Source organism: Carcharhinus amblyrhynchos, chromosome 22 (genome assembly GCF_965287045.1).
Source record: "Carcharhinus amblyrhynchos chromosome 22, sCarAmb.v2.hapA, whole genome shotgun sequence".
Taxonomy (NCBI): domain Eukaryota; kingdom Metazoa; phylum Chordata; class Chondrichthyes; order Carcharhiniformes; family Carcharhinidae; genus Carcharhinus; species Carcharhinus amblyrhynchos.
Window position 1 is genome coordinate 4,559,501 of NC_137345.1, and position 25,675 is coordinate 4,585,175.

At 44.1% G+C, this 25,675-nt stretch overlaps 1 protein-coding gene across 2 annotated transcripts in view; it reads right to left on the reverse strand.

The window, feature by feature from the left end:
- Positions 1–21,486, reverse strand: part of kcnd3 (potassium voltage-gated channel, Shal-related subfamily, member 3) — a 328,767-nt gene extending 307,281 nt beyond the window's left edge. For both annotated transcript variants that reach the window (XM_080209652.1, XM_080209653.1), the window contains exons 1-2: positions 21,395–21,486; positions 18,752–19,941 (exon numbers count right to left, since the gene is read on the reverse strand). In XM_080209652.1, coding sequence (XP_080065778.1) covers positions 18,752–19,863 — 1,112 coding nt within the window. In that variant the 5' untranslated portion in view covers positions 19,864–19,941; positions 21,395–21,486. The remainder of the gene's footprint in view (positions 1–18,751; positions 19,942–21,394) is intronic.
- Between the last annotated feature and the right edge of the window lie 4,189 nt (positions 21,487–25,675).

A 25,675-nucleotide genomic window follows, 5' to 3' on the forward strand; every position in this document is an offset into this window, starting at 1 on the left:
CATTAGTGAACCAGATGGGTTTTTTCAACAATCGACAATGGTTGCATGGTCATCAGTTCCTCATAAGAAGTTAAGAACGAGGAGCAGGAGTTGGCCATCTGGCTCCTCGAGCCTGCTCCGCTATTCCATTTGATATTGACTGATCTTTTTGTGGACTCAGCTCCACTCACCCACCCACTCACCATAACCCTCAATCCCTTTATTGATCAAAAATTTATCTATCTTTGTCTTAAAAACATTCAATGAGGTAGCTTCAGCTGCTTCACTGGGCAGGGAATACCACAGATTCACAACCCTTTGTGTGAAGAAGTTCCTCCTCAAACCAGTCCTAAATCTGCTTCCCCTTATTTTGAGGCCGTTCCCCCTAGTTCTAGCTTCACCTGCCAGTGAAAACGTAGATCATAAATCATAGAATCATAGAACCCTACAGTGCAGAAAGAGGCCCTTTGGCCCATTGAGTCAGCACCAAACACAATCCTACCCGGGCCCTACCTCCATAACATACCCACTAATCCCCTCTAACCTACGCATCTCTGGACGCTAAGGGGCAATGTCTTTGCATGGCCAATCAAACCTAACCCGCACATCTTTGGACTGTGGGAGGAAACCGGAGCACCCGGAGGAAACCCACGCAGACATGAGGAGAATGTGCAAACTCCACACAGACAGTGACCCAAGCCGGGAATCGAGCATCTTTGGAAACATTCCCGTGAATCTTTTCTGCATCCTCTTCATTGTCTTCACATCCTTCCCAAAGTCCAGGATTGAATGCAAAACTCCCTCCAGTAGAATTTGAACCAGTGTCTTACAAAGATTCACCACAACTCTTTGCTTTTGTACTCTCTGCCTCTATTTATAAGCCTGTGCTTTTAAATTCCATTCCAACCAGTGCCATAATAAGAAGTCTCACAGCACCAAGTTAAAATCCAACTGGTTTATTTGGTAGCACAAGCTTTCGGAGCGCTGTCCCTTCATCAGATGAGTCACCCGATGAAGAGGCAGCGCTCCGAAAGCTCGTGCTACCAAATAAACCAGTTGGATTTTAACCTGGTGCTGTGAGACTTCTTACTGTACCCCCCCCCAGTCCAACACCGACATCTCCACATCATAACAGTGATGTGTGGACATTGGGTGGGGATGAAATGACAGAACTGAACTCCAAGGTGAGGCTTGCTGTGGTTGGGCTCACTGGTTAAGGTAACAGCGGGCACCTCCAATTTAAATATGTTTTAAGTAAATTCATTGTAAATGCAAATTCTTTCAATGGTTTTCTAACTGCATGAAGACCAAAGGTAAAAGGGACAATAAATAATACAACAAGTGGTTAAAAGAAGGATGTCGAGAGGGTCAGTCACAGACAACAGCAAACTTGCCCGTGCTGCAGAGCTGAACACTGGGTTAATCTCTAAACTGAAGGACATAATTTTTGACAACACTCCTGCACATGAGTATCGGAGTGATACAGGCTCCAATCCAAACTATCCCTACCCAAGTGGGAGAATTCTACCAACTGAGCCATTGCGGCACACAGATAATGGATATTCAAGATTCTAAATACAACGAGCTGTAAATATGGTCCCAACACAACACACGGGAAACTCAATCGGTGCAGCAGTAAAAAGTACAGATCTATCTGGTTCAAGGAGATTATTTCTTAAAAGGGGTATCACAGGATCCTACAATGATTACAGCAGAGAAGGAGGCTTTTTGACCCATCACATCTGTGCTGGCTGTCTTTAAGAATAGCTCAGCTGGCCCTCCTCCTTCACCTCTTTTCCCCCACAGCCAGAAAAATCTTTCCTATTCGGATAATCATTCAATCCGCCTTTGAAATTCACAATCAAACTAGTGTCCAGCGCACTCTCAGGCAGGGCATCACAGATCCTCCTAACCCTTCGCTGCATAGAAAAGACTTTACTCATGTTGCCATTGATTTCTTTGCCAATCACCCTACATCATAGAAACATAGAAACTGGAAGCAGGAAGAGGCTATTCGGCCCTTTGGGCCTGCACCACCATCCATTTTGATAATGGCTGATCATCAAATTCAATATCCTGCCCCCCCTCTTCCTCCCATATCCCTTGATTCCTTTAGTCCCAAAAGCTATATCTAATTTCTTCTTAAAATCACACATGTTTTGGCCTCAACTACATTCTGTGGTTGTGAATTTCACACATTCACCACCCTCTGGATGAAGGAATTTCTCCTCACTGCAGTTCTAAAAGGTTTACCCTTTATCCTCAAACTATGACCCCTAGTTCTGGACTCCCCCCACCACTGGGAACGTTCTTTCTGAATATATCTTGTCTCGCCCCCGATAAAGTTTCTATGAGATCCCCTCTCAATCTTCTACACTCCTGTGAATCTAATCCTAACCGACTTAATCTCTCCTCCTATGACAGACCTGCCACACCAGGAATCAGAGTGGTAAACCTTCGCTGTACTCCCTCTATAGCAAGCCAATGAACAGTGGCTGTCAAGCCTATTGCCAACCGATACATTTCCCTGTATCGACTCTCTGTGATTTTGAACACCTATTTAAAATCAACCTTTAATCTCTTCTCTGATGATAGAACCCCACTTTCTCCAATTTAACCAGGTGAGCAAATTCCCTGCAACCATTCTCGTAAATCTTATCTGTAACCTCTCTGAAGCCTTCACTATGAGATCAACTCTATTAGCGAGGCAAAATATTCATATTCGGACTAATAAACATGTTCAATAGTTTTTAAAGTCATTAAGCTGTTATATCATTCAGGTCAGCAAGAACAGGTATTTTAATAAATTAATCAGACAATTGAATCAATATAATCCTGATAGATAACGCTGGAAGTTAAGTAACTGAAGGAGGATTCAGTTTATTTTAATTTTATTTATCTGATGTGTCCAGAAGTCACTGACGTCATTATTGGCTTCCCAGTGGCCAGTCAAGGCAAGAAAATAAGAAACTAATTGGACGGGAAGGACAAAAGCATCTCAAGACACGAGTCTACACATAATAGAAAATAGCCTTAAAGGTCAGCAAAGCAATTAAGGATGTTAACAAAGCTCTAGGATTTATTTCTAAGGGTATAGAATTTAAAAGTATGAAATTATGTTAAATTGCAGAGGACTGTGGTGTGACTGCACTTGGCGTACTGTGTGTAACGCTCTGATGTCCATACCAAATAATTTGGATAAACACTGAAATCACAAATACATAAAGGATTTGCCAGTGTGATACTGGAAATAAGACATCACAGCTATTGATTGAACGGAATTGAGACTTTGCTTTAGAAAGAAAAAGTCTTAGAAGAGTCCTGACAGACATCTTTAAAATTTCTTTCCCACCCCCCCCCTCCCCCGGCTCCTCCCCACCCCACCCCCACCCCCACCCCCACAAGTAGTGGCAGTTTGCATATTTTGCTTTCAGGAAGTGCTGACTCTTAAGGTCCTCGGGCAAGTGTGGCTGGAGGAATTTTCCAGTCACACTTGCCCAAAGGCCCGGAAATTTCCACCCGAGATCAATGGATCTTTGCATGTTCTGCTGAACTTTCTGTCCATCCCGCTACAATTCCCGTGGTGGGCAGGACAGGAAAAACTCCACCCTAATTCCACTTTCAGTCAGGGCTGAGAAAAAATATGTCCCCACTTGCAGGAAAATCTTAAACCAAATCTGAAATTAGGGGCTTGGTGACACGATGGTTAGCACTGCTAACTCACAGCGCTAAGGACCGAGCATTCAATTCCGGTTTTGGGTGACTCCCTGTGTGGAGTTTGCACGTTCTCGCCGTGTCTGCATGGGTTTCCTCCCCCAGCCCATAGATGTGCAGGTTTGGTAGATTGGCTAAATTGCCACTTCGTGTCCCATGAGATGTGGATTACGGGGATAGGGCCTGGGTAGGATGCTTTACTGGAGAGTTGGTGTAGAGTCAATGGATCGAATGGCCTTTTTCTGTAGTGTAGAGATTCTATGATTCTAATGGACACAAAGGTAAGGTTATTTACTAGCAAGTCCAACAGGAAAATAAATTTGTTTTTACTTGGTGGTTAGAATGTGGATTGCTCTGCCACAGGAATTGGTCAAAATAAGTAGCACATATACTTTCAAAAAGGAACCAGACATGTACATGTATAATCTGACAAAGTCAGCATGGATTTACAAAAGGGAAATCATGCTTGACAAATCTATTGGAATTCTTTGAGGATGTGACTAATAGAGTTGACCAAGGAGAACTGGTGAATGTGGTTCATTTAGACTTTCAGAAGGTTTTGGACAGGGTCGCATGTCACAAATTACTATGTAAAGTTAAAGCAGGTGGAATTGCAGGTCATGTCTTGAGATGGATAGAAAGCTGGTTAGCAGATAGGAAGCAAAGAGTTGGCATAAATGGGTCTTTTTCTGATTGGCAGTCAGTGACAAGTGGGATTCCGCAGGGATCTGTGCTAGAACCCCAACTGTTCACATTATATATTAATGATTTGGAAGCGGGAACTGAATCTCCAAATTTGCAGATGATACAAAGTTGGGTGGGAGGGTGAGCTGTGAGGAGGATGCAGAGATGCTTTAGTGTGATTTGGACAGGCAGAGTGTGTGGGCATCTGCATGGCAGATGCAGTATAATGTGGATAAATGTGAAGTTATCTCCTTTGGAAACAATAATGGGAAGACAGATTATTACTTGAATGGGTGAAAATTGAGGGAGGTAAATTCTCAGCGAGACTTGGAGTCCTCATGCATTAGTCACTGAAAGTAAGTCCGCAGGTACAGCAGGCAGTAAAGAAGGCAAGTGGTATGTTGGCCTACATAGCGAGAGGATTTGAGTATAGGGATAAGGATGTTTTGTTGCAATTGTATAGGGCGTTGGTGAAGCCACACCTGGAGTGTTGTGTGCAGTTTTGGTTTCCTTATCAGAGGAAGGATGTTCTTGCTCTAGAGGGAGTACAGCGAAGGTTTACCAGGCTGTTTCCTGGGATGGCAGGATCGATGTATGAAAAGAGACTCGAAACATTGGCCCAATTCCCTGTCCTCAGATGTTGTCAGGCCTGCTGAGATTTTCCAGCATTTTCTGTTTTTGTTTCAGAGTCCAGCATCTGCAGTGTTTTGCTTTTATATTATTAGAAGGAGAGTAATGTTTTATCTTTTAAAAAGCATTTAGACACTTACATGCGTACGATGGGTATAGAGGTATATGGGTCAAATGTGGGCAATTGGGATTAGCTTAAGGTTTTTTTTAAAAAAGGGCGGCATAGATAAGTTGGGCTGAAGGGCCTGTTTCCATGCTGTAAACCTTTATCTCTCTATGACTCTATGAAATGGGACTGACAGACCTGGGGCCACAGGTCCAGCTCCCGACCAGTTTCTGCTACTGAAATGAATGGTCGAGTCACACCCAAATTCCCAGTCGGTTTACCTGAGCGCAGAGCTTCTGGAGCAGCAATTGTGTGAAGTTGCCCTGGAATAATAACTTTTACTTTGTGATTTTGCCGATTTACATAAGCAGCTCAGATCAAATTAAAATAATTCAATAATGCCACTGTTGGTTAGAGACAAGTCTTTACCAAGATTGATGAGGGACTGGTGTTACAGAATACTCTCCTTTCCTTGCACCACCCTGTGAATAGGCAACTATACTCTCATGTAAGCATGGCTGAGAGCTTTCCTGTATTCATGTCTGTATGCAGGTTGGTACATATATCTGTATGCATGCCTGTGTGCTTGTCTATGCACATGTCTGTGCACGTGTCTGTGTGCACATCAGTATGCATGTCTGTGCACGTGTCTGTGTGCACATCAGTATGCCTATATGTGCACGTGTCTGTGTGCACATCAGTATGCATGTCTGTGCACATGCCTGTGTGCACGTCAGTATGCATGTCTGTGCACATGTCTGAACACATGGCTGTAGACCTGCCTGTGCATATGCCTGTACACATGTCTGCAGACATGTCAGTGTGCATGTCTGTGCACATCTTTTTGCACAGGAGTATCCATGTCTATGCCATGTCTGTAGACATCTCTTTGCATAAGTGCATGCATACATGTACACATTTGTATAAATATCAGTACATAAGTCGGTGTGCTTGTCTGCACACATGTCTGAATGCATGCCGGGATGTACGTCTACACACTGCTTCCTCTGCACAGTTTACACTTTCAGTGTTGATGGAGTTTGCCATCTTGTCAACTGGCTGACAAAAGACAGTTCTCTTGAAGAAAAGCCTTCTTCTAAACAAGGATACTGGTTGTGCGCTGTTGTACTAATGCGGTTAAAGCTGTGTGGTGTTGCTGTACCAGCGCTGCGCTGAAGCACAGTCAGACCATCTCCTTCAAGTGATCTCACCCTTGCTTCCCAAGAATGTGAAGTGTCACAATTTCACTCCGGTGTCATTTTGAGAAGTTGCAACAACACAAAATCTGTTGTACATTTATGTCACCTGAAGCGATCCCTGGAAGCATCATAATGTGCAAATCCTACCAGATTCACACAGGCTAACAGTTTCCTGTAAACGCTGTTCTGTGGAAATTTAATCTATACTATAAAAGTGGCCCAGATTTGACTTCATAGTTGATTAAATGCTGGAATAGCTCTGAAATCGCACTGTAATTAATCAGTGTAACTTCTCCCACATCAGCCCCAGTTCTCCTCGGTAAGCTCCCTGGCCTTTAGCAAACAGAAAGATCACCAGCTTTGTGTCCAGTGAGATTTACGGTTGTCACTGAAGGCGATTTGTGCCAAATGATCTGGGTGGAGGTGGGAAGTTTGTCAGCCTGATGAAGTCACTGTGTGAGTGGCAAATAAAAGCCTGAAGCTCAGGAAGAACCTATCATCAGGTTGCTGTTGGCAAATCATAGAGTCAATGAAGGCCCATCAAGGCTACACTGACCACAATCCCACCCAGGTCCTATTCCCGTGGTCCCACATATTTACCCTGCCAATCCCCTGAAACTAGGGTCAATTTAGCACGGCCAATCAACCTAACCTACATACCTTTGGAGGAAACCGGAGCACTCGAAGGAAACCCACGCAGACACGGGGAGAATGTGCAAACTCCACACAGACAGTGATCCAAGCCGGGAGCCTGGGTCCCTGGAGCTGTGAGGCGGCAGTGCTAACCACTGTTAACTAACCACTAACCAATGCTAACCACCTTGCCATCCTCCTGGGGATAGTCGTGGCAGTGTGCTGAAGGTCTCCCTTAGCATCAGTGTCTGAGGAAGGTGATCACATTGCTGTATTTAAAATGATGAGACAAGCAATAGAAGGTAGATACAGAGAACCTATTCCCTCTGGTGGGGGCAATATTGTGAAAAGCAGAGCCAGGCCATTCAGGATTGCTGACAGGAAGCAAGTTTCTCACACAAAGGGAGGCAGGAACTTGGATTTCTCTCTTCCCAAAAGGCTGTGGATATTGATGGTAAATTGCAACTTCCAAGGTTTTCGTTGGGTAACAAAAAGACCGAAAGACGTGCTGGTCAGTTGCATTGGCCATGCTAAATTCTCCCTCAATGCACCCAAACAGGCGGTGGAGTGTGGCTACTAGGGGATTTTCACAGTAACTTCATTGAGGTGTTAATGTAAGCCTAGTTGTGAAACTAACAAATAAACTTTAAATTTTAAAAGGCTACAACTGACCAGTTGAGGTAGTGGTCATCTGTGATATAATTGAATAGAGGAACAGAGTTCTATGAACTGGGAGCAGGAGCTGGATATTCAGTTCATTGGGTCTACTCTGATATTCAATAAGATTATTGCTAATCTGTTTGTGGCCTCAAATCCACATTCCCACCTACCCTTGATAACCTTCGACTCCCTGGTTAGTCAAAAATCTATCCACCCATGCCTTAAAAATGTTCCTTGACCCTACCTCATCCAATCTCTGTGGAAGACAGTCCCAAAGGCCCTTGATCCTTTAAGACAAGATATTTCTTCTCATCTTTGTCTTATATAGGAGATTCCTTATTTTGAAATAGTGTTGCCTAGCTCTGGGCTCTCCCACAAGGGGAAACAGCCTCCCAGCATCCACCCTGTCAAGTCTCTTCAGGATCTTGTGTGCTTCAACAAGACCATAAGACCATAACACATAGGAGCAGAATTTAGGCCACTCAGACCATCAAATCTGCTCTGCCATTCAATCATGGCTGACATTTCTCTCATCCCCATTCTCCTGCCTTCACCCCATAACCCCTGATCCCCTTATTAATCAAGAACCTATCTATCTCTGTCTTAAAGACACTCAATGACTTGGCCTCCGCAGCCTTCTGCGGCAAAGAGTTCCACAGATTCACCCTCTCAGGCTGAAGAAATTCCTCCTCATCTCTGTTTTAAAGGATTGTCCCTTTAGCCTGAGGTTGTGCTCTCTGGGAGTAGTTGTTCCAACTAGTGGCAACATCCTCTCCACGTGCACTCCATCCAGACCTCACAGTATCCTGTAAGCTTCAATAAGACCCTCCTTATCCTTCTAAACTCCAGTGAGTACAGACCCAGAGTCCTCAACCGCTCCTCAAATGGCAAGCTCATCATTCCAGGCATCATTTCTTTGAACCTCCTTTGGACCCTTTCCAAGGCCAGCACATCCTTCCTTAGATACGGGGCCCAAAACTACTCACAGTACTCCAAATGGGGTCTGAACAGAGCCTTATGCATTCTCAGGAGTACATCCCTATTCTTCATCACCTCTCATTCTTCTAAACTCCAATGGATACAGGCCCAATCTGTCCAACATTTCCACATAAGATATCCCGTCAGTCCCTGATAGCCCCTAGACGTAGGATTATCAGCCCCTACTGTCCCAACTTCCAACCTTGTTCAGACAAATCTCTCAATCAACCTGCAGAATCCCATATCATCTTCAGCACTGCCCCCAATAAACTAATATGGGCCACCTTTCGTCCGGTCACTGAGAGACCTGAAGGATCATTCACTAAACCAGGCCCTACATTTTAAAGCTTCCAGTGTAGATGTAGACAATTGAAAATATGGCTATCTCGCTCAAGTGCCACTGGTGTTTCTCCTCATCTCAATGACTTTCATTCATTCTAATTCTCTGACTCCACCTTGGATCAGTTAGCATTGGGTTTTCACAGTGATGTGATTAAGGCCGTGTAACTTGAAGCCAGAGCTTCTGCCATTTCCAATCGAGCAAGGCCCAGTTCCCTCTTCTGACCACCCTTGCACTTGAGGGGTTGAATGGTCTCTTCCTCTTCCTACACTACATTAGTGCCCAAAGATCAGGCCACAAGACTTTTTGTTAAACTTTAAGACTTTATTTTGTAATACCTGGATGAATTTACGCATGACAAATGGTAAAATCGACCAAAAATCTTGAGAAATCCTTAGCACGAGTTTGCACTGAAATCTTTGTGGCACCCTGGACTACAGAGTCGTTGCTATCACTGGCTGGCAAAACTGGCAAACAAAAATGTAGCGAAAGTGGTTGTACAGAAAATCATACCCTTCCCTTAGCACCACCTGTATGTAGAAAGGGTGGAGAGGGGGTGGTGGGAGGCGGAAGAAAGAATAATCTGCATGGGGCTTTTTTGAGTTACAATTCTACTGTTAGTTCGCTGGGACAATGTATAGGGAGAACAAAACTAAGGAGATTTGTCATCGACTTCAGGAAGCATAAAGGAGAACATGCCCCTGTCTACATCAACAGAAAGGGTTGAGAGCTTCAGGCTTTTAGGTGTCCAGATCAACAACCCTGTCCTGATCCCCCCATACTGACACGATAACTAAGAAAGCCCACCAATGCCTCTACTTTCTCAGAAGATGAAGGAAATTTGGCATGTCAGCTATGACTCTTGCCAACTTTTACAGATGTACCATAGAAGTCATTCTTTCTGGTTGTATCACAACTTGGTATGGCTCCTGCACTGCTCAAGACCACAAGGAACGACAAAATGTCGTGAATGTAGCCCAATCCATCACGCAAACTAGCCTCTCATCCATTAACCCTGTCTACACTTCCCGCTACCTCGGCAAAGCAGCCAGCATAATTAAGGGCCCCATGCATCCTGGACATTCTCTCTTCCACTTTTTCCCTTTGGGAAAAAGATACAAAAGCCTGAGGTCACGTACCAACCGACTCAAGAACAGCTTCTTCCCCGCTGCTGCCAGACTTTTGAATGGACTTGCATTATGTTGATCTTTCTCTACACCCTAGCTATATCTGTAACACTACATTCTGCACTCTCTTGTTTCCTTCTTTATGAATGGTATGCTTTGTCTGTATAGTGCATGAGAAATAATATTTTTCACTCTATGTTAGTACATATCACAATAATAAATCAAATCAAATCAAACAGGACAAGATCCCCAGTGTTATCAACAAGATGCATAAAGGTTAATTTTCTAATTTACTAACCCACTGAATTCAGTGCCTTAGTGAGCAACAGCATAAACAGGCAGTCAAAGTTGAATTTAGAATCATGAGCCATATCAAGAATGATGCGTTATAATGCTTTTCATGGTTTTCTTCTACAGTACGGGGGACTTCATTTAGCCATCATGCCTTGGTTAGCTTTCTCCATTCACTTGAATCCATTCCCTTCCCCTTTCCCCGCTCCCTTTTCAATTTTTTTTCTATCGCAAATAATTGTCCACTTCCCTCTTTGGAGCTGTTTCGACTCTGTTGTGGAGCTGTTTGGAATACTGATGGTTGTTAAACAGTGACATTTCAAAGGAACCAATGGGTTCGAATGCTGACCTCCACATGACCAGCTGGTCTGGAATTTCAATCCAGCCAAGTTAATAATGAGAAGAGAATGTTCCCTGATGATTATTCAAGAGGCAACTAAATGCGTTTTTGGAGAGCGAGGAGATTGAAGGATTTGTATAAGCCACATCACAAATGAAGTGTTCCTTGATTTCATATTTCCAGAGTCGTAATGTTGAGGTTCTGTTTTTATTTTTGCTAAATGAGCAAATAGAAGCAATTTCCACACATGGCTTCCTGACATTTCTACATAGCGAGTATCTAGTGGGATTTATACACCTTGTGAGAAGGCTAATTAAGGGAAATGTGAATTGGGTATTCTTGACTTTGTTTCGAGAGAATTTAAGTCATAGTCTGAGGCTGCCTTTAACTTGGCACTAATTGATACTAAATTTTCAGCTTTACTCAGGAATGTTACACTGGTATACAAGAGGCTATTCCCTTGATGGTGGGAATTAGCTACTTTGTGGGCTCAGAGGTGCACCTATATTCTACATTTATCCCTCATTACAAACAGCCTGGTATCCACTCTGCTGCTGCTGTCGAGAGTGTGACAAGGTGCTCCAGAGTGTTAAACAGTTCTCAGTCTGATCAATGTAAGTCATTAAAAAGTTAAAACTAATTAAAGTTTTCACTGATTTCAAAGAGATGTTAACCTGAAAATATCATGGCTTTAGGCAAGGAGTTCAAAAATAATTCTTTGTTTTACTTAGAATCAGTCTGGACATTCACGGAACAGATGGAGTGGGACTAGTTGGTCTCAGTTGATCCCACTTCTTTGCTCTTTCCCCATGGCCCAGCAATTTTCACCCCTTTGAGTATTTATCCAATTCCACTTTGAAAGTTACTACTGATTCTGCTTCTTCCGTTGTTTCAGGAAGCTATTTCCGGATCATGACAATTCTCCTCATCTTGCCCTTTGCTGCAAATTCCTTCAATCCGTTATCTCTGGTTACTGATTTCTCTCCCCATTTATTCCTTCAAAACCCTTCAAGATTTGGAACACATATTTAATCACCCCTGAGCATTCTGTACTCTGAAGAGAACAATCCCCACTTTCCAGTCTCTCCAAAAGGTTCACTGGTCATTGCTGAAAGCCTTGTTGATTATCAACAGATTGCCCAGTCTTCGCACAAGGAGATTTGGTCAAATCATTGAGTGGTGCAAATCATTAAAATATGCCAATTGTCAAAAATACTTAATTTGTTTTTCCACGAGAAAACTGCCAGGCACTGAAATACATTTACAAACACCAACCTTGGGGTGGCATGGTGGCACAGCTGCCTCACAGCGCCAGGGACCCGGGTTCGATTCCCGGCTTGGGTCACTGTCTGTGTGGAGTTTGCACATTCTCCTCGTGTCTGTGTGGGTTTCCTCCGGGTGTTCTGGTTTCCACCCACAGTCCAAAGACGTGCAGGGTAGATGCACTGGCCATGCGAAATTCTCTCTCAGTGTATCCGAACAGGTGCCGGAGTGTGATGACTAGGGGATTTTCACAGTACCTTCGTTGCAGTGTGAATGTAAGCCTACTTGTGACTAATAAATAAATCTTTAAACAGAGGTCTAGTGGCACAATGGATAACATCTGTATCTGAGCCAAAAGCTCTGGCTTTTGAGTCCGACCCCAGGACTTGATGCCCAAGGAAGGTACATTTGTAACGCGACCAAATAGGTTGAGTATCAACGTGCAAAATCCTTCCAACATGCCAATAGCAGGCTGTAAGTGCGGGAGAGATTCCTGATCAGCCAGACATGATGTGGAGTGATTGGCCCTCAAGCTATAAGCCTTTAGTGACAGACTAGTGATGTGTTCCAGGAATAACCTCACTATGGGAGCAGATGAAAATCTGTCGTGTGCACCACTAGGTGCAAAAAGAGAAGCAACAACAATGACAACCTTCGAAAACACACATCCTCTCGTACACCTTGAAATTAGGATTTGGACACATTAGTGTACAAACCCTAGCTTCATTATTTTAAAAGGAATGAATTCATCCATTAAAACTGCAAGTTTGACATAATTTTACTTGATAGCTGCAGATGCTCAGTTTTAACACGTTGAAAGTTGGCTGTAATTAAACACTTGCAACAGTTACCAAAATTCATCAATATTGTGTTCTATTGAAAGGTCATTAGAGAATTAAAATGATAAGAAGGCCACCTCCTTATACTGAGACACGAAGACAAAATAAGAATGCACTCATTCACTTATCTCAATTGTAATTTCAGGCTCCATGGAACAAAGCTAAGAAGCAATTCTGATGAACCTGTTTTCGATGTATATTTAACCATTCATCTCTCAGCCACTAAACTCTAGCTAAGAATTGCTGCTTTCTTTGTAAACTATTTATTGTTTATTCCTAATGCACATTTTTTGGGCTTTTCCACTTGCTAGCTGCCTGAACACTAAGATTTACTGCCCGATTCTTAGAAAGAGAATGGCGTCCAGTCCACTTGGACAGAACATTTTCATTGGTGGAAGCATAAATTCCTGTTAACAATGATCCATCAATCCCACTAATTGTGGGAATGTAATGGTTCTCTCGTATGCAATATGAGGTAGTGGTAGGTTCCATATTTGTACCTATCATTTGCCACAATCCTACCTTTGGTTATTTAACTGTGGGATAAGAAACTTTAAGTCTTTGCAATCAGGAAGGATATTTTGCCTTGATGAGAGGGGGTGGGGTGGTGGTTGCAGAGAATATTCGCCATAATTATTTCAGGAATTAAAGACATAAATGATAGAATCTCTACAGTGCAAAAGGAGGCCATTCAGCCCATTGAGTCTGCACCAATAACAATCCCATCCAGGCACCACCCCTGCAACCCCACGTAATCCTCCTGGCATCAAGGGAAATCCAATGCAGATCCGTTCCCCATAACTCCAAGTACTTACCCCACTAATCCTCCTAACCGACACATCTTGGGACACTAAGGGGCAATTTAGCATGGCCAATCCACCTAACCTGTACATCTTTGGACTCTGGGAGGAAACTGGAGCACCAGAAGGAAACCCACGCAGACACGGGGAGAACATGCAGGCTCCACACAGACAGTCACCCAAAGTTGGAATTGAATCGGGGTCCCTGGTGCTGTGAGGCAGCAGTGCTAACCACTGTGCCACTGTGTTGCCCAAAAGAGGACCAGTTAGTTTGTTATTCACTTACAGGATATGGGCATTGCTAACAAGCACAACACTTATTGTCCACCCCTTATTGTCTTTAAGAAGGTGGTGGTGAACTGTGCAATCCATGTGGTGAAGCTGCTCTCATAATATTACTAGATCAAGAATCCTGGAACTTTGCCCTAGCAGCAATAAGTTATGTGTTGCTTGAAGGGGAGATTTGAAGTGGTTATTCCTATATGCCTGCAGTGTTTTCCTGGCTGAAGATTGGAAGCTACTATCTGGTACACTTCACTGCCATTATGCACTTGTAAGTTAAGTTTATTTACTCAGAGAAAATCCGCACAGACACAGGGAGAACATACAAACTCCACACAGACAGTGACCCAAGCCAGGAATTGAACCCGGGTCCGTAGCCAGATTGCTTTGTCCTAAATGGTACTAAGCTTCTTGAGCATAGTTGGATTTGCACTCATCCAAGCAAGTGGATAGTATTGCATTATATTCCACACTTGAGCCTTGTAGAGGGTGGAAAGGTTTTGAGATGTCAGGAATTGAGTCATCTGCTGCAGAATATTCAGGCTCTTGGCTTGCATTCCCTTCATGTTAAGAAATTGAGGGATGTTCTACTTGAGTTATTTAAAATTATGAAGGTTTTAATAGCTTCTCTGAATCTACTTTACCATATGACCATACGTGTTTGTTATGGAGGGTAAATACAGAGAAATTACTTCCTTCAGTGGGTTAATCCAAGAACACAATCTTAAAACGAGAGCAAGGACACTTAATAGTGAAGCAATGCTTCTTCATTCAAAAGGAGGTAATCATCTGGAAATCTCACCCCAGGTTCAATACTGGCTACAGACCAAAGGCAGCTAAATGTTTCAGATACAGATTAGCGGCAATAAAACTGAATGGGATATCAGACTCTGAGGACTGAATGGCCTACTACTCTGTATGGTACAACTGATTAGTAGAGGTTATGGAGAGTGAGAAAAAGAGAGGGACAAAAAAGTGAGAGAGACAGAGAAAGAGAGCGAGTGTGAGAGGAAGAGGGAGAGGGAGAAAGAGTGATAAAGAGGAAAAGCAAGAGAAAAGATGAGAAACTGAGGAAGAGAGAGAGAGAGAAAGGGACAGAGAAAGGGGGAGCATGACAGGAAGAGAGAGAGAAAGAAAGAGAGAAAGAGGGAGAGAGAAGGAGAGGGAGAAACAGAGAGAGGCAGAGAAAGAGCAAGCACAAGAAAAAGCGAGAGACAGGGAGAGAAAGCGAGAGAGCATGAGAGGAAGAGAGAGAGAAAGAGAGAGAGAGAAAGAGAGAGAGAGAGAGAAAGAAAGAGAGAGCATGAGAGGAAGAGAGAAGGAGAGAGAAACAGAGAAAGAGAGGCTATGACAGGAAGAGAGAGAGGGAAAGAGAGAGAGAGACAGAGAGAGACAGAATGAGAGGAAGAGAGAGAGAAGAGAGAGACAGAGAAAGAGAGAGCTTGAGAGGAAGAGAGAGAAAGAGAGGGAGAAAGCGAGACAGACAGAGAGAGACAGAGAAAGAGAGAGCATGAGAGGAACAGAGAGTGAAGCGAACAAGCCATCTGTTTGCATTTTCTCTATATCACGAACGGTTAGGACAAGAAGGGAATTAGAAAATGTCAGACAGCAGACTGTCTCTACAACCTATTAGTTGAGAGATTGGTCTGTGGTCTGGGAGTTTAGAAGACAAAGGACATATTGCAAAAGAAAATTCTACTGGACCACAAGACAATGTATTTTAGCACAGTGTAATGGAGCCTCATTATTTCCATTTTTAAAAACTTTGAACTCTGTCCTTCATATACAACAACAGCAAAGTTGGATTTGTTACCTGATGCAAGGAAATTATTCAGCATGGTGAAGGCTTCAAATACTAGGGGGAACAAAACTAAAAATAGGATGGAAGCAGGCAGGGATTTCACGTGAGACTTTTTTGTGTAATATGTGGTAGAGTATTGTATCAGTTATCAGGGAAGGATGTTGAAGCAGGGATTGTAAATGAGTTGGGAAGATAATCAAGTCTATTTATGGGGAGAGAAGCGATTGGAGATTATGATGATGAAACACAAAGCTTGAGTGAATATTTCAAAAATAAATGGGTTGCTCTGGCTTAATGGCCATGTTTCTAAAAATATGTGTCTGGTGTCTATACCTTGTCCTAGAGCTACTAAGAAAATGACATGAAAAATTGCTCTATTTCAGCAAAAATGATTTTATCTTAAAGAATGGATATGTTTAAATGTGAGTACAATCTCCAAATCAAATGCTCTTTCAGATTTGTGAAAGATTTGAGTTCTCAAAGTATAACGCTGCTGATGGCTTTGGATAATGGTGGTACAATGGTTAACACTGTTGTCTCACAGTGCCAGAGACCCGGGTTCAATTCCCGGCTTGGGTCATTGTCTATGCAGAGTCTGCACCTTCTCCCCATATCTGCATGGGTTTCCTCCCACAGTCTGAAAGACATGCTGGTTAGATGCATTGGCCATGCTAAATTCTCCCTCAGTGTACCCAAGCAGGTGCTGGAATGTGGCTGCTAGGGGATTTTCACAGTAACTTAGTTGTCGCGTTAATGTAAGTCTGCTTGTGACTAATAAACAAATAAAGATAGATTATTCTATTCGAGGAAGTCCTAGTGCTAAAAGAACAAAAGGGACCCTGAATTACAATAGAGTTAAAAGTTCTGCTGCTTTTAAAAATTGATGCAAATACTTTAATTGTTGTATTCTTGTAAATTTCTAAATAAAAATGCAATGATATTATCATAACTTGATATAATGTGAATTATAATGTCATATTTTTAACTATAAGCAGTAGACTAGCTCTGAACTAGCATACTGAGATCTGATGAACAGTCAGCCAGGCTCAAAACATTGGCTTTATTCTCTCTCCACAGATGCTGAGATTTTCCAGCATTTTCTGTTTTGGGAGCATGCTGTAAAGGTAGCGCCGTCAAAAAGAACTCTGTCCTTGCCAGCAATGTGATTTTATTTATCATCCGTTATCTAGAGGGCATAGGTTTTAAGTTGGGGGGGGGGGGTTGCGGTGGGGGAAGAATTAATCGGAACCTGAGGAGCAAATTTTTTACTCAGAGGGTGGTACATGTGTGGAATGAGCTGCCAGAGGAAGTGGTTGAGGCAGGGACATTGGCAACATTTAAAAGGCATTTGGTCAGATACATGGATAGGAAAGGTTTAGAGAGATATGGGGCAAATGCAGGCAAATGGGATTAGCTTTGATGGACTTTCTGGCCTGTATGGACCAGTTTGGGCTGAAGGACCTGTCGCCTTGCCATAGATTGCATGATTCTGCGATCTACATTGCTCAGATCATCTGTGGCACAAAGAAAGTTACTGTAAGAAAGAATGTTCATTTCAATAGCGCCTTTTGTGACCTGAGGAAGTCCAAAAACATTTCCCAGCCGATGAAGTGCATTTTGAAGAGTAGTCACAGCTATGATGTAGAAAGTGCAACAGCCAATTTGCACGCAGCAAACTCCCACAAACAACCAGGAAATAACTACCAGCTAGTTTACTATGTTTGCTGAGGAATGAAAATTGGCCAGAATGCTCTGCATCAGAATAGCAGCATTTTGATGACCAGCCATGTGGCACTTGGTTTGAGACCTTATCCAAAGAGGGCATCTCTGACAGTGCGGCACTCCCTCAACATTGGCATCGGAAGTGTCAGCCAGAATTATGTGATGGAATGTCTGGAGTGGGAGGTTAATCACCTCACCACCCTCTTCACTGAGAAGAGAAAGGGCTACCCACTGAGGTCTAGGGTAACAGCGTGATAGAAAAATGACATGAGGATAAAGAAGAGATTGAAGACTGGGAGAATGACAATATGAAGAAGCGTCTGGAACCACAGGAAAAGCTCAACAGCACCGCAGCTGAACGCTGGAAAGGAAGGGACCCAGATTCAGCACCATGGACAGGGACTTTCATCAGCATTCAGCACCTGTTACCAAGCCCTCTTGTAAAAACTTTATTACTGTTGTCATAAGTCTTCGCACTCCTACAAATAAACCTCAAGGACATTAGCCCGGGAACTCTGAGAAAACACTTTTATTTGTGCGTGTCATATTGTATATCGTCGGAACATCTGTCAGATGTTCTTTTTCCTTCTCAAACCAATTCAGTCCTTTACAGGGAGAAAATCTATCGCCTTAATGCACTGTGCAGACCGGTTTATGGAGACCAGAAATCATAGGGTGCTTTCCCCATATTCCTTCTCGAATAAATGACATCCAACAGTTGGTGCCAGAATAAATAAAACTCCCCGGGAGAGGCTTTTAACGCCTTGCCGTGTAGTGGGAGCGTGCAGTAACTAAGGAAAGTGCCTAGTATCTAAGAGGGAGTTAAGCACAGTTCGGGATCTTCGAAGTCTACGTGTCATTTCTCACACAATAGATTGCGCGGTTCTCCTTGTCAAATAAACTTTTCTGATTCCCCCACTCTGATTAATATCTGACCCTGCCCTTTCTTGTCTCAGGCTGAGCTGCAGCAAGCGTTGGCATTGCTCGGTGCTCCTCAGAAAGGGAGATTAAACAGTGTTAATTCGAAGAATGTAATTACAAACGTCCAGACTGCTCATCAAGTCATGCCATGTATAATCTGGAGCTAGAGCGATATCTAATTAATCCTTTCTTACATTGAACGCTTTGCCCCTATGTTACTAAATAAAAAAGGCGCTTTTATCTTCTATTAATTAAAGATTATTTCGAAAGCAGACTAACTTCAGCGTCTTCTGAAAATCCAAATAATTTTCTTTCACTGATGTCCCTACTGTACAATTCAGGCCAATCTAATGGTCCCATGCGGAGTTAAGTAGAGTTAGCAGCCCTGGCACTTATTTTTAGCACACCACAGAAAGAGGGGGAAAAATTCCTTAAGACCTACCCCAGAGTTGTCATGGTGACGATGGTGTACCAGAAAGAGGCGGGAATGCTGGTAAACTTGCTGTGGGTCGACCCCTTCTCGGCATAGAACATCACAGTGGCAAAGATGATGATGGCCATGGTGAGAGAGAACAGGAGAAATCCAAGTTCGGAGGCACAGCTCTTCAGGGTGTAACCCAGGATTCGCAACCCTTGGGAGTGGCGAGAAAACTTGAAAATCCGGAAAACTCGAAAGACGCGGAGAGTCACGAAGGCTCCACTCACGTCCTCGTTGTTGGTCATCACCAAGCCAATGTAATAAGGCATGATAGCCACCACATCAATGATGCTCATCACACTTCTCATGAACCTGTAGCGGCTGGGGGCTGCAAAGAGTCGGAGGAGATATTCAACCGTGAAGATCATGACACAGGCAGTATCTAAACAAAAGAAAGCCACCACATATCTCTCCCCACAGGGCAGGTCTTTGACATCTCCGGGCCCAATGCCACAGGGCACCGTCTCTACCACATTGGTGATGACCGAGACTGCAATGAAGAAGCCAGTGACATAATAGAAGACTAAAGCTAAGGTGCTGGTGTGGGGGTTCTCAAATGCCCTCCACATGGTTTGGCGGCAGGTACGCGAAGGCAAGTTGCCTTCTGCCTTGTTCTCAGAGTCACTGTCATCCATCAACCTCTCGGCATTTTCCCTCTTCCTGTCCTTGTACTCTTCGTAGCAGCAATCTCCAATAATCTCAGGAATGATGCCAAAGAAAGCTAGCTCTTCATCATAGGCAGAGATGCACTCGTGCCGCGGATAGTGCAGCTTGCCGGTCCTGTAAAAATTCAACACGTTCCTAAAGATGTCAGGATCCCGGTCGAAGAAGTATTCCTTGCTCTCCTCGTGGAAGAAGAATTCTTTCTCGGTGCTACCCAGCAGAGTGTCCGGGAACCTCTCCAGGGTGTTCTTCCAGGTTTGGAAACGCCTGCCGCTCACGTTGAGGATAATGAGCTCGTCCTGCTTCTTGTGCTTGTCGCCGGGGGCGAGGGGCATGGGGCAGTTGGCCACTGGCATCCATCCAATGGCCGCTGCCCGGGCAAAGGGCAGCCAGGCCGCCACTCCAGCCGCCATGGCCTCTCCGAGCTGACCCGCGGAGGGGTTGTGGAGGCTTCAGAGCGAGAACCACCTTCTCTGGCCACTCGGCAACATCTAGAAGTGAAGACAGACACTCATTTCCATCTCAAGATCAGTTCTCACCACCACACATTGTCTATCAACATTCTAGCATAAAAGTTGTCAGATGGGGCAATAAATAACTCCAAGTCCTGTTACTCAAGCAATAATTCTACAATGCATACACAACTGTAAATGTATTAATAACACAACCCTGAAAAATCAGAGACCCTCCCATGCCAAACTGGTTTCCAATTAATTATGTTAGTTGCTCTTAACCACCTTCTGACTCACTTTTAGGGTCTGTTAAATGCCAGATCTGTTCTCTAGATAGCTGGGGTGCTGTTGATAATTTCCCGTGTCTGCTTCCTCTCTCTGCAGAACGACACTGGGAGCACGTGGATCACCTGGACGGGGTGTCGGAGACAGGACTGGGAGGATGAGATACAGCTTTCATCATAGAGAAGCGATCAGGGATCTTCCCAATAAAAAAGAGCCTGGGGTAATAGGGAATTTCATTGAATGAAAGAGTAGGAAAAGGAGTAGAAATGATACCAGCGACCTCTCATTTTCTAACCACACAGACACAGACACACACACACAGGGAGACAGGGTTCAGATGGCAGCAGAATCACTGAGAAGGGAGAAAGTGGGAAACTTTGGAACGAAGAGGGGAGCTTTCCTCTTGACATTGAAGACATTGAAGAGAGCGGCTTACCTTGGGGATGGGAGGGAGGGTCTCCCTTTACAAGGACAAGTCCTGGTTCTGCTCGAGGGATGCTACACAGATAAAAGCCCTCTCACAGAGAGAGGTAGACCCCGCAGTAAGTAGCGAGGGGGGGCAGGTGAAGATGCAGACACACACACACAGAGGCTGAAGAAGTCAGATATCAGCCACGCCGCCTTCACATCGCCTTGCGTCTGCTTGTCACGGATTTCCTCCCTCTCTCTCTCTCCACTTTCCTCGCGGGTTAAGGTAACAGCTTTACGTTTTATTCTCAGTATTTCCAAATGTCTGTCTCATTCCCTTCCCTCCCTCTCTCTCTCCCTCCCTCCCTCTCTCTCTCGCTCCCTCTCTCGCTCTCTGTCATTCTCTACTTTAAGTGGTACGGATGTGATAGGCGGGTCAGGGTTTGTGATGGTATGTCTAGGGTAGGATGATGGGCAGTGCTCTGACGGTGCCTCTGAGGCTGTGTGTACCTCACTCAGCCCAACAGGGATGTGGTTAAGGACGGGGGGTGGGGGGAGGTGAGGATCCAGTCCTCACAATGCACAACCTGTTAACTCTGGTATACAATAAAGCAGGGGTGACAGTTTCTGCCCCCACTCGCATGCTGTCTATACAGAAACGGTGAGACCGTGTCACCGATTCCATCCATTTCTCAGCGAGCACGAACAATAGGCGTTTTCCAGGCCAGGGGCATTCCCACTGGGGCTGCTGTAACGCCAGGGTGTCCAATATTCCCTGGGGGATCGCCTGTAAACTCACCTTCTCTGGGCTCAGACTAACAGTTGGATCTGTTGCACTGTGGGGACCAGCTGTGTCTCCATGTAGCCTTCCCTGGGTTAATGTAGCGTTAGCGCGGGGAGGAGGCTCCCAACCGTACAGCTGCTCCTTTTTACCGGTAGGATTAAGGAATGGACATGTGCATCTATTTTCCTGGGCAAGTTATAGTTATGCAAACGACTTACGGAGCACGTGTCTCATACTTTATGAATGCGCTGAATAAAACATTTAAAACCAGGCACAGACAGTTCCTGGAATAAATGCATATGAAGTCTACATCGCTCCTTAGTCATGTTAGCCCTCTGCTCTTTCCAGCCCATGTTCCACCCGCCCACCCTTCCTGTTGGAACACTTCCCCGCTTTATCAGTCCCAGCCGCCCATTCCTTGTGTGTTTGCCTCTCAACTTTCTCCCCGAAGTTGGCCATTAGGTAGTCCCATTGCCAGCTGAGGGTGTGCCCAGTGTGTTGTGGCGTTATCGCCAGGTACACCCAGGGGGAGAGGCGTTTACAATCCATCACCGGGTAACCGCCTCTGGCGGATTTCTATTCTAGAAACTCCAGCCACGTCCCAGATATTTGTTTCAGAATGCAATCACAACGTTGTGGCTGTTGTCCCAGTTAACATGAGGCACAGAAAGTCTTCTTTGTGGAAGAGGGGACATGGACATGGTCACTACTCAGATTAATAGTGACCTTGCTGGTACTTGCTGAGACATTGCTGGTTTATGCTGAGGCAATCAGAAAGCGCTGGGTAAAGGCGTGTTCCCCAGGGGCAGAGGCGAATTAAATTGTGAGGCGGACTTCTCGCAGCCAGGTAGTTTTAAACCTCCCGGCAGTGTTTAAAGTCCTTATTTTTGAATCATATTAAAACGAGATAAAGGTCAAGCGGTGAACATTGATGTAGTGAACGGGCTGGAGTCATTCCAAGGGCATGTTTCTTTTGTATTTTTGGCAGGGACGAGGAGGCTGTAATGTGTTCCTGGATTGAGTTAATTAACTTTTTATTGTAAAGAATGAGTTGTGAGCTATTCCTTTCAGGGAGCCAGATGGCGCAGCATCCATTTAAAGATTGCAATCGAGCCCTGGCCGATTTCTGCCTTTTCTAAGTGACAACCCTGAGCAAGGGTTGCATTTGCCCGGCTCTCTCCACATTGCCATCTCTTCCTATCCCACCTTCCCTTTTTTTTCAAAACTTCTCAATGGTTTCCAGACTGATTAACAAGTTAATTCACCACGAGAGGCTCTGGTAACTAATTTGGAAATTCATGGAATGCACTGTTAAAGGAGAACCAGAGTGACATGGTTAATAAAGAAGAACTATATTTGGCTTTTTTTTGTCCATTCTTTGATGGGATGTGGGTGTCACTGGCTGGCCAGCATTTGTTTACCCATTCCTAATTGTCAGAACTGAATGGCTCGCTGGGCGTTTCAGAGGGCAGTTGAGAGTCAACCACATTGCTGTGGCTCTGGAGTCACATGTAGGGCAGACCAAGTAAGGAGGGCAGATTTCCTTCCCTGAAGGACATTAGTGAACCAGATGGGTTTTCATAAGAACATAAGAACATGTGTTCTTATGTTCTTAAGTCCACAAGTGGACAAGCCACTCACCATTCTGACTTGGAAATATATATCCTTTGCAGTCACTGGGTCAAAATCCTGGAATTCCCTCCTTAATGGCATTGTGGGTCAAACCATAACACATGGATTGCAGCAATTCAAGAAGGCAATTCACAAGTGGACTTGAAAGTCACATCTGGATCGCAACGTCAGCACTTTTCTCCCCTTACAGGTGCTGCCAGACCGGCTGAGATTTTCCAGCATTTTCTCTTTTGGTTTCAGATTCCAGCATCCGCAGTAATTTGCTTTTATTAATTGACAGATTGCACAAACTGTACCTTTTGAAAGTAAGCAAAGTTTAAGTTTATTGATTGGTGTCACAAGTAGGCTTACAATAACATTACTGTGAAAATCCCCTAGTCACCACAGCCCAGTGCCTGGTCAGCTATACAGAGGGAAAATTTAGCAAGGCCGATGAACGTCTTTCGGACCGTGGGAGAAGACTGGAGCACTTGGAGGAAATGCACGCAGACAACGTGCAAATTCTGCACAGACAATGACCCAAGCTGGGAATCGAACATTGGACCTTGGCACAGTGAGGCAGTAGTGCTAACTACTGTGCCACCGTGCTGCACAAGGCTTTGAAGGGACAGATCACTCCACTATCACTGTTTTTTTTTCAACTGTCTCCGCGCACAAGATGATTAAGTTAGTGTAGATGTGAAATTTGCTTGGGCCATCAATGCGTAAAACTGAAGATACTTCAGTTGCTTGGGGATGAATGATTAAGGGGTACAAATAACTTTTGGAGCCTATGTACTGCTGCAAAATTTGAGATAAATATTTTAAAAATTAGCATCATTTGTATGTGCTGTCAGTAGGCGCTTAGAGATCATTTGAATAACTCATTGTTAAATCTGTTCAGACATATGAATAGCTGTTTGTCTTTTGAATCTTATAGCTTTAGACATTTTGTGTGAATGATTTTTCTTAGTCCGAGGATTGTTGGTAAACATCTAAAAATACAGTTACAGCCCAGTGAGCACTGGGGAAGTGATGGGGTCAGTGATTTTCACACCGGGCATTGAGTTAGCCAAGGTGCTGCATGGATAATGTAACAGGTAACCTGGACAACCAGTGACCTTGTGTGGATCTTACTGAAAGGTCCCTTCACTGTCTGCTATTTCAAACTAATGAAACCTGTCACCAGAATCTTGGGCAGCCTGTATTTAAACAGCTCTCTGGCGACTGGCTGGGGAAGAGGACGGGGGCTGGGAACAGTGAGGGCACTGAGCCTTGTTAGGGTGGTGTAATATCAGTATTCTATTAGAAAAGAGGATTGAAAAATGTTATTTTGCCCAATGTGTGAAAACAGGTGCTATGTGGGTGCTGTGCTAATACGAAATGCTTGTTCTAATGTTCAGATTTAGTGCTAAATTTTGCTCCCAATTGTTGATTACCATAATTTCAGTTTGCCTGCATATGAGAACCCAGAAACCTGTAGGTTTATCACACCAGTATTGAAGAGTCTGATGAAGGGTCATCCAGACTCAAAATGTTGGCTCTATTCTCTCCCCACAGGTACTGTCAGACCTGCTGTGATTTTCCAGCATTTTTCTGTTTTGGTATTGTTGAAGAGTCATGTAATGTCCTAACTATGCTCTAATGACTACCTACAAAACGCACCATAGCAATTCCCCAAAGACCCTTAGACAGCGCCTTCCAAACGCATGACCACTTCCATCTAGAAGGACAAGGGAAGCACATACATGGGAACACCACCACCTACAATTTTCCCTCCAAGCCACTCACCATTCTCACTTGGAAATATATATGCTTTGCAGTCACTGGGTCAAAATCCTGGAATTCCCTCCTTAATGGCATTGTGGGTCAAACCATAAAATGTTGTCTGCAGTGATTCAAGAAGGCAGTTCACAACTACCTTCTCAATGGCAACTAGGAATGGGTAATAAATGCTGGCCAGCCAGTGACACCCATGTCCCATGAGTAAAAAAAGACATAACCGTTAAATAATGTAGTCGGTTGTTAATGCAATCATACAACCACTCAAATATATAACAAGTCACTATATATGTGGAGCAGTTTTAATGGACACATCCCTGCACCCACTTCCACTGAATGTGTAGAATATTCAAGTTGGCACATTGCAGAATGTGTTAGAAACTGCAGGCATGGGGTGTGACATTGGGGGTCCTGGTGGAGCAGATCCAATGGAGGTGGAGGTCCTCTACCCACCTGGGGTCAAAGTCACCAACACCCCTCTACCCCCATTTCCCTTTCTCCTACATTGACTGTTGCTACTTTGCCTGTCCCATGTCTCCTCCCATTCTTCACCCAGACAGAAGAAGAATCCCAGCAAGGTGCCCATGACCAAGTGTACCGTTCTTGCTGGTGACTGGAAGGTGGGGTAGTGTTTACTCTATTCTTGGTAAAGCCCTCAGAGAACTCTGGATTAAATCTTGGCTGAGTGTTGGTGAAGGCTTGACAAACTATCAGAGAAAGACTCTCCATGTGTTTCAGAGAGTCCCCTCCACAAATTCCAGCAACAATGAACATGAAACAGTGAATATCCCTTTAAGTAGCATCTGACATTGGAACTAAGGCCATGTTTACTCAGAATTGTTGATTGCTGTTAGGAGAGAGCACTAGAATAAGCGCCAGACGCCAAAATGTTGAAGCCTCTTT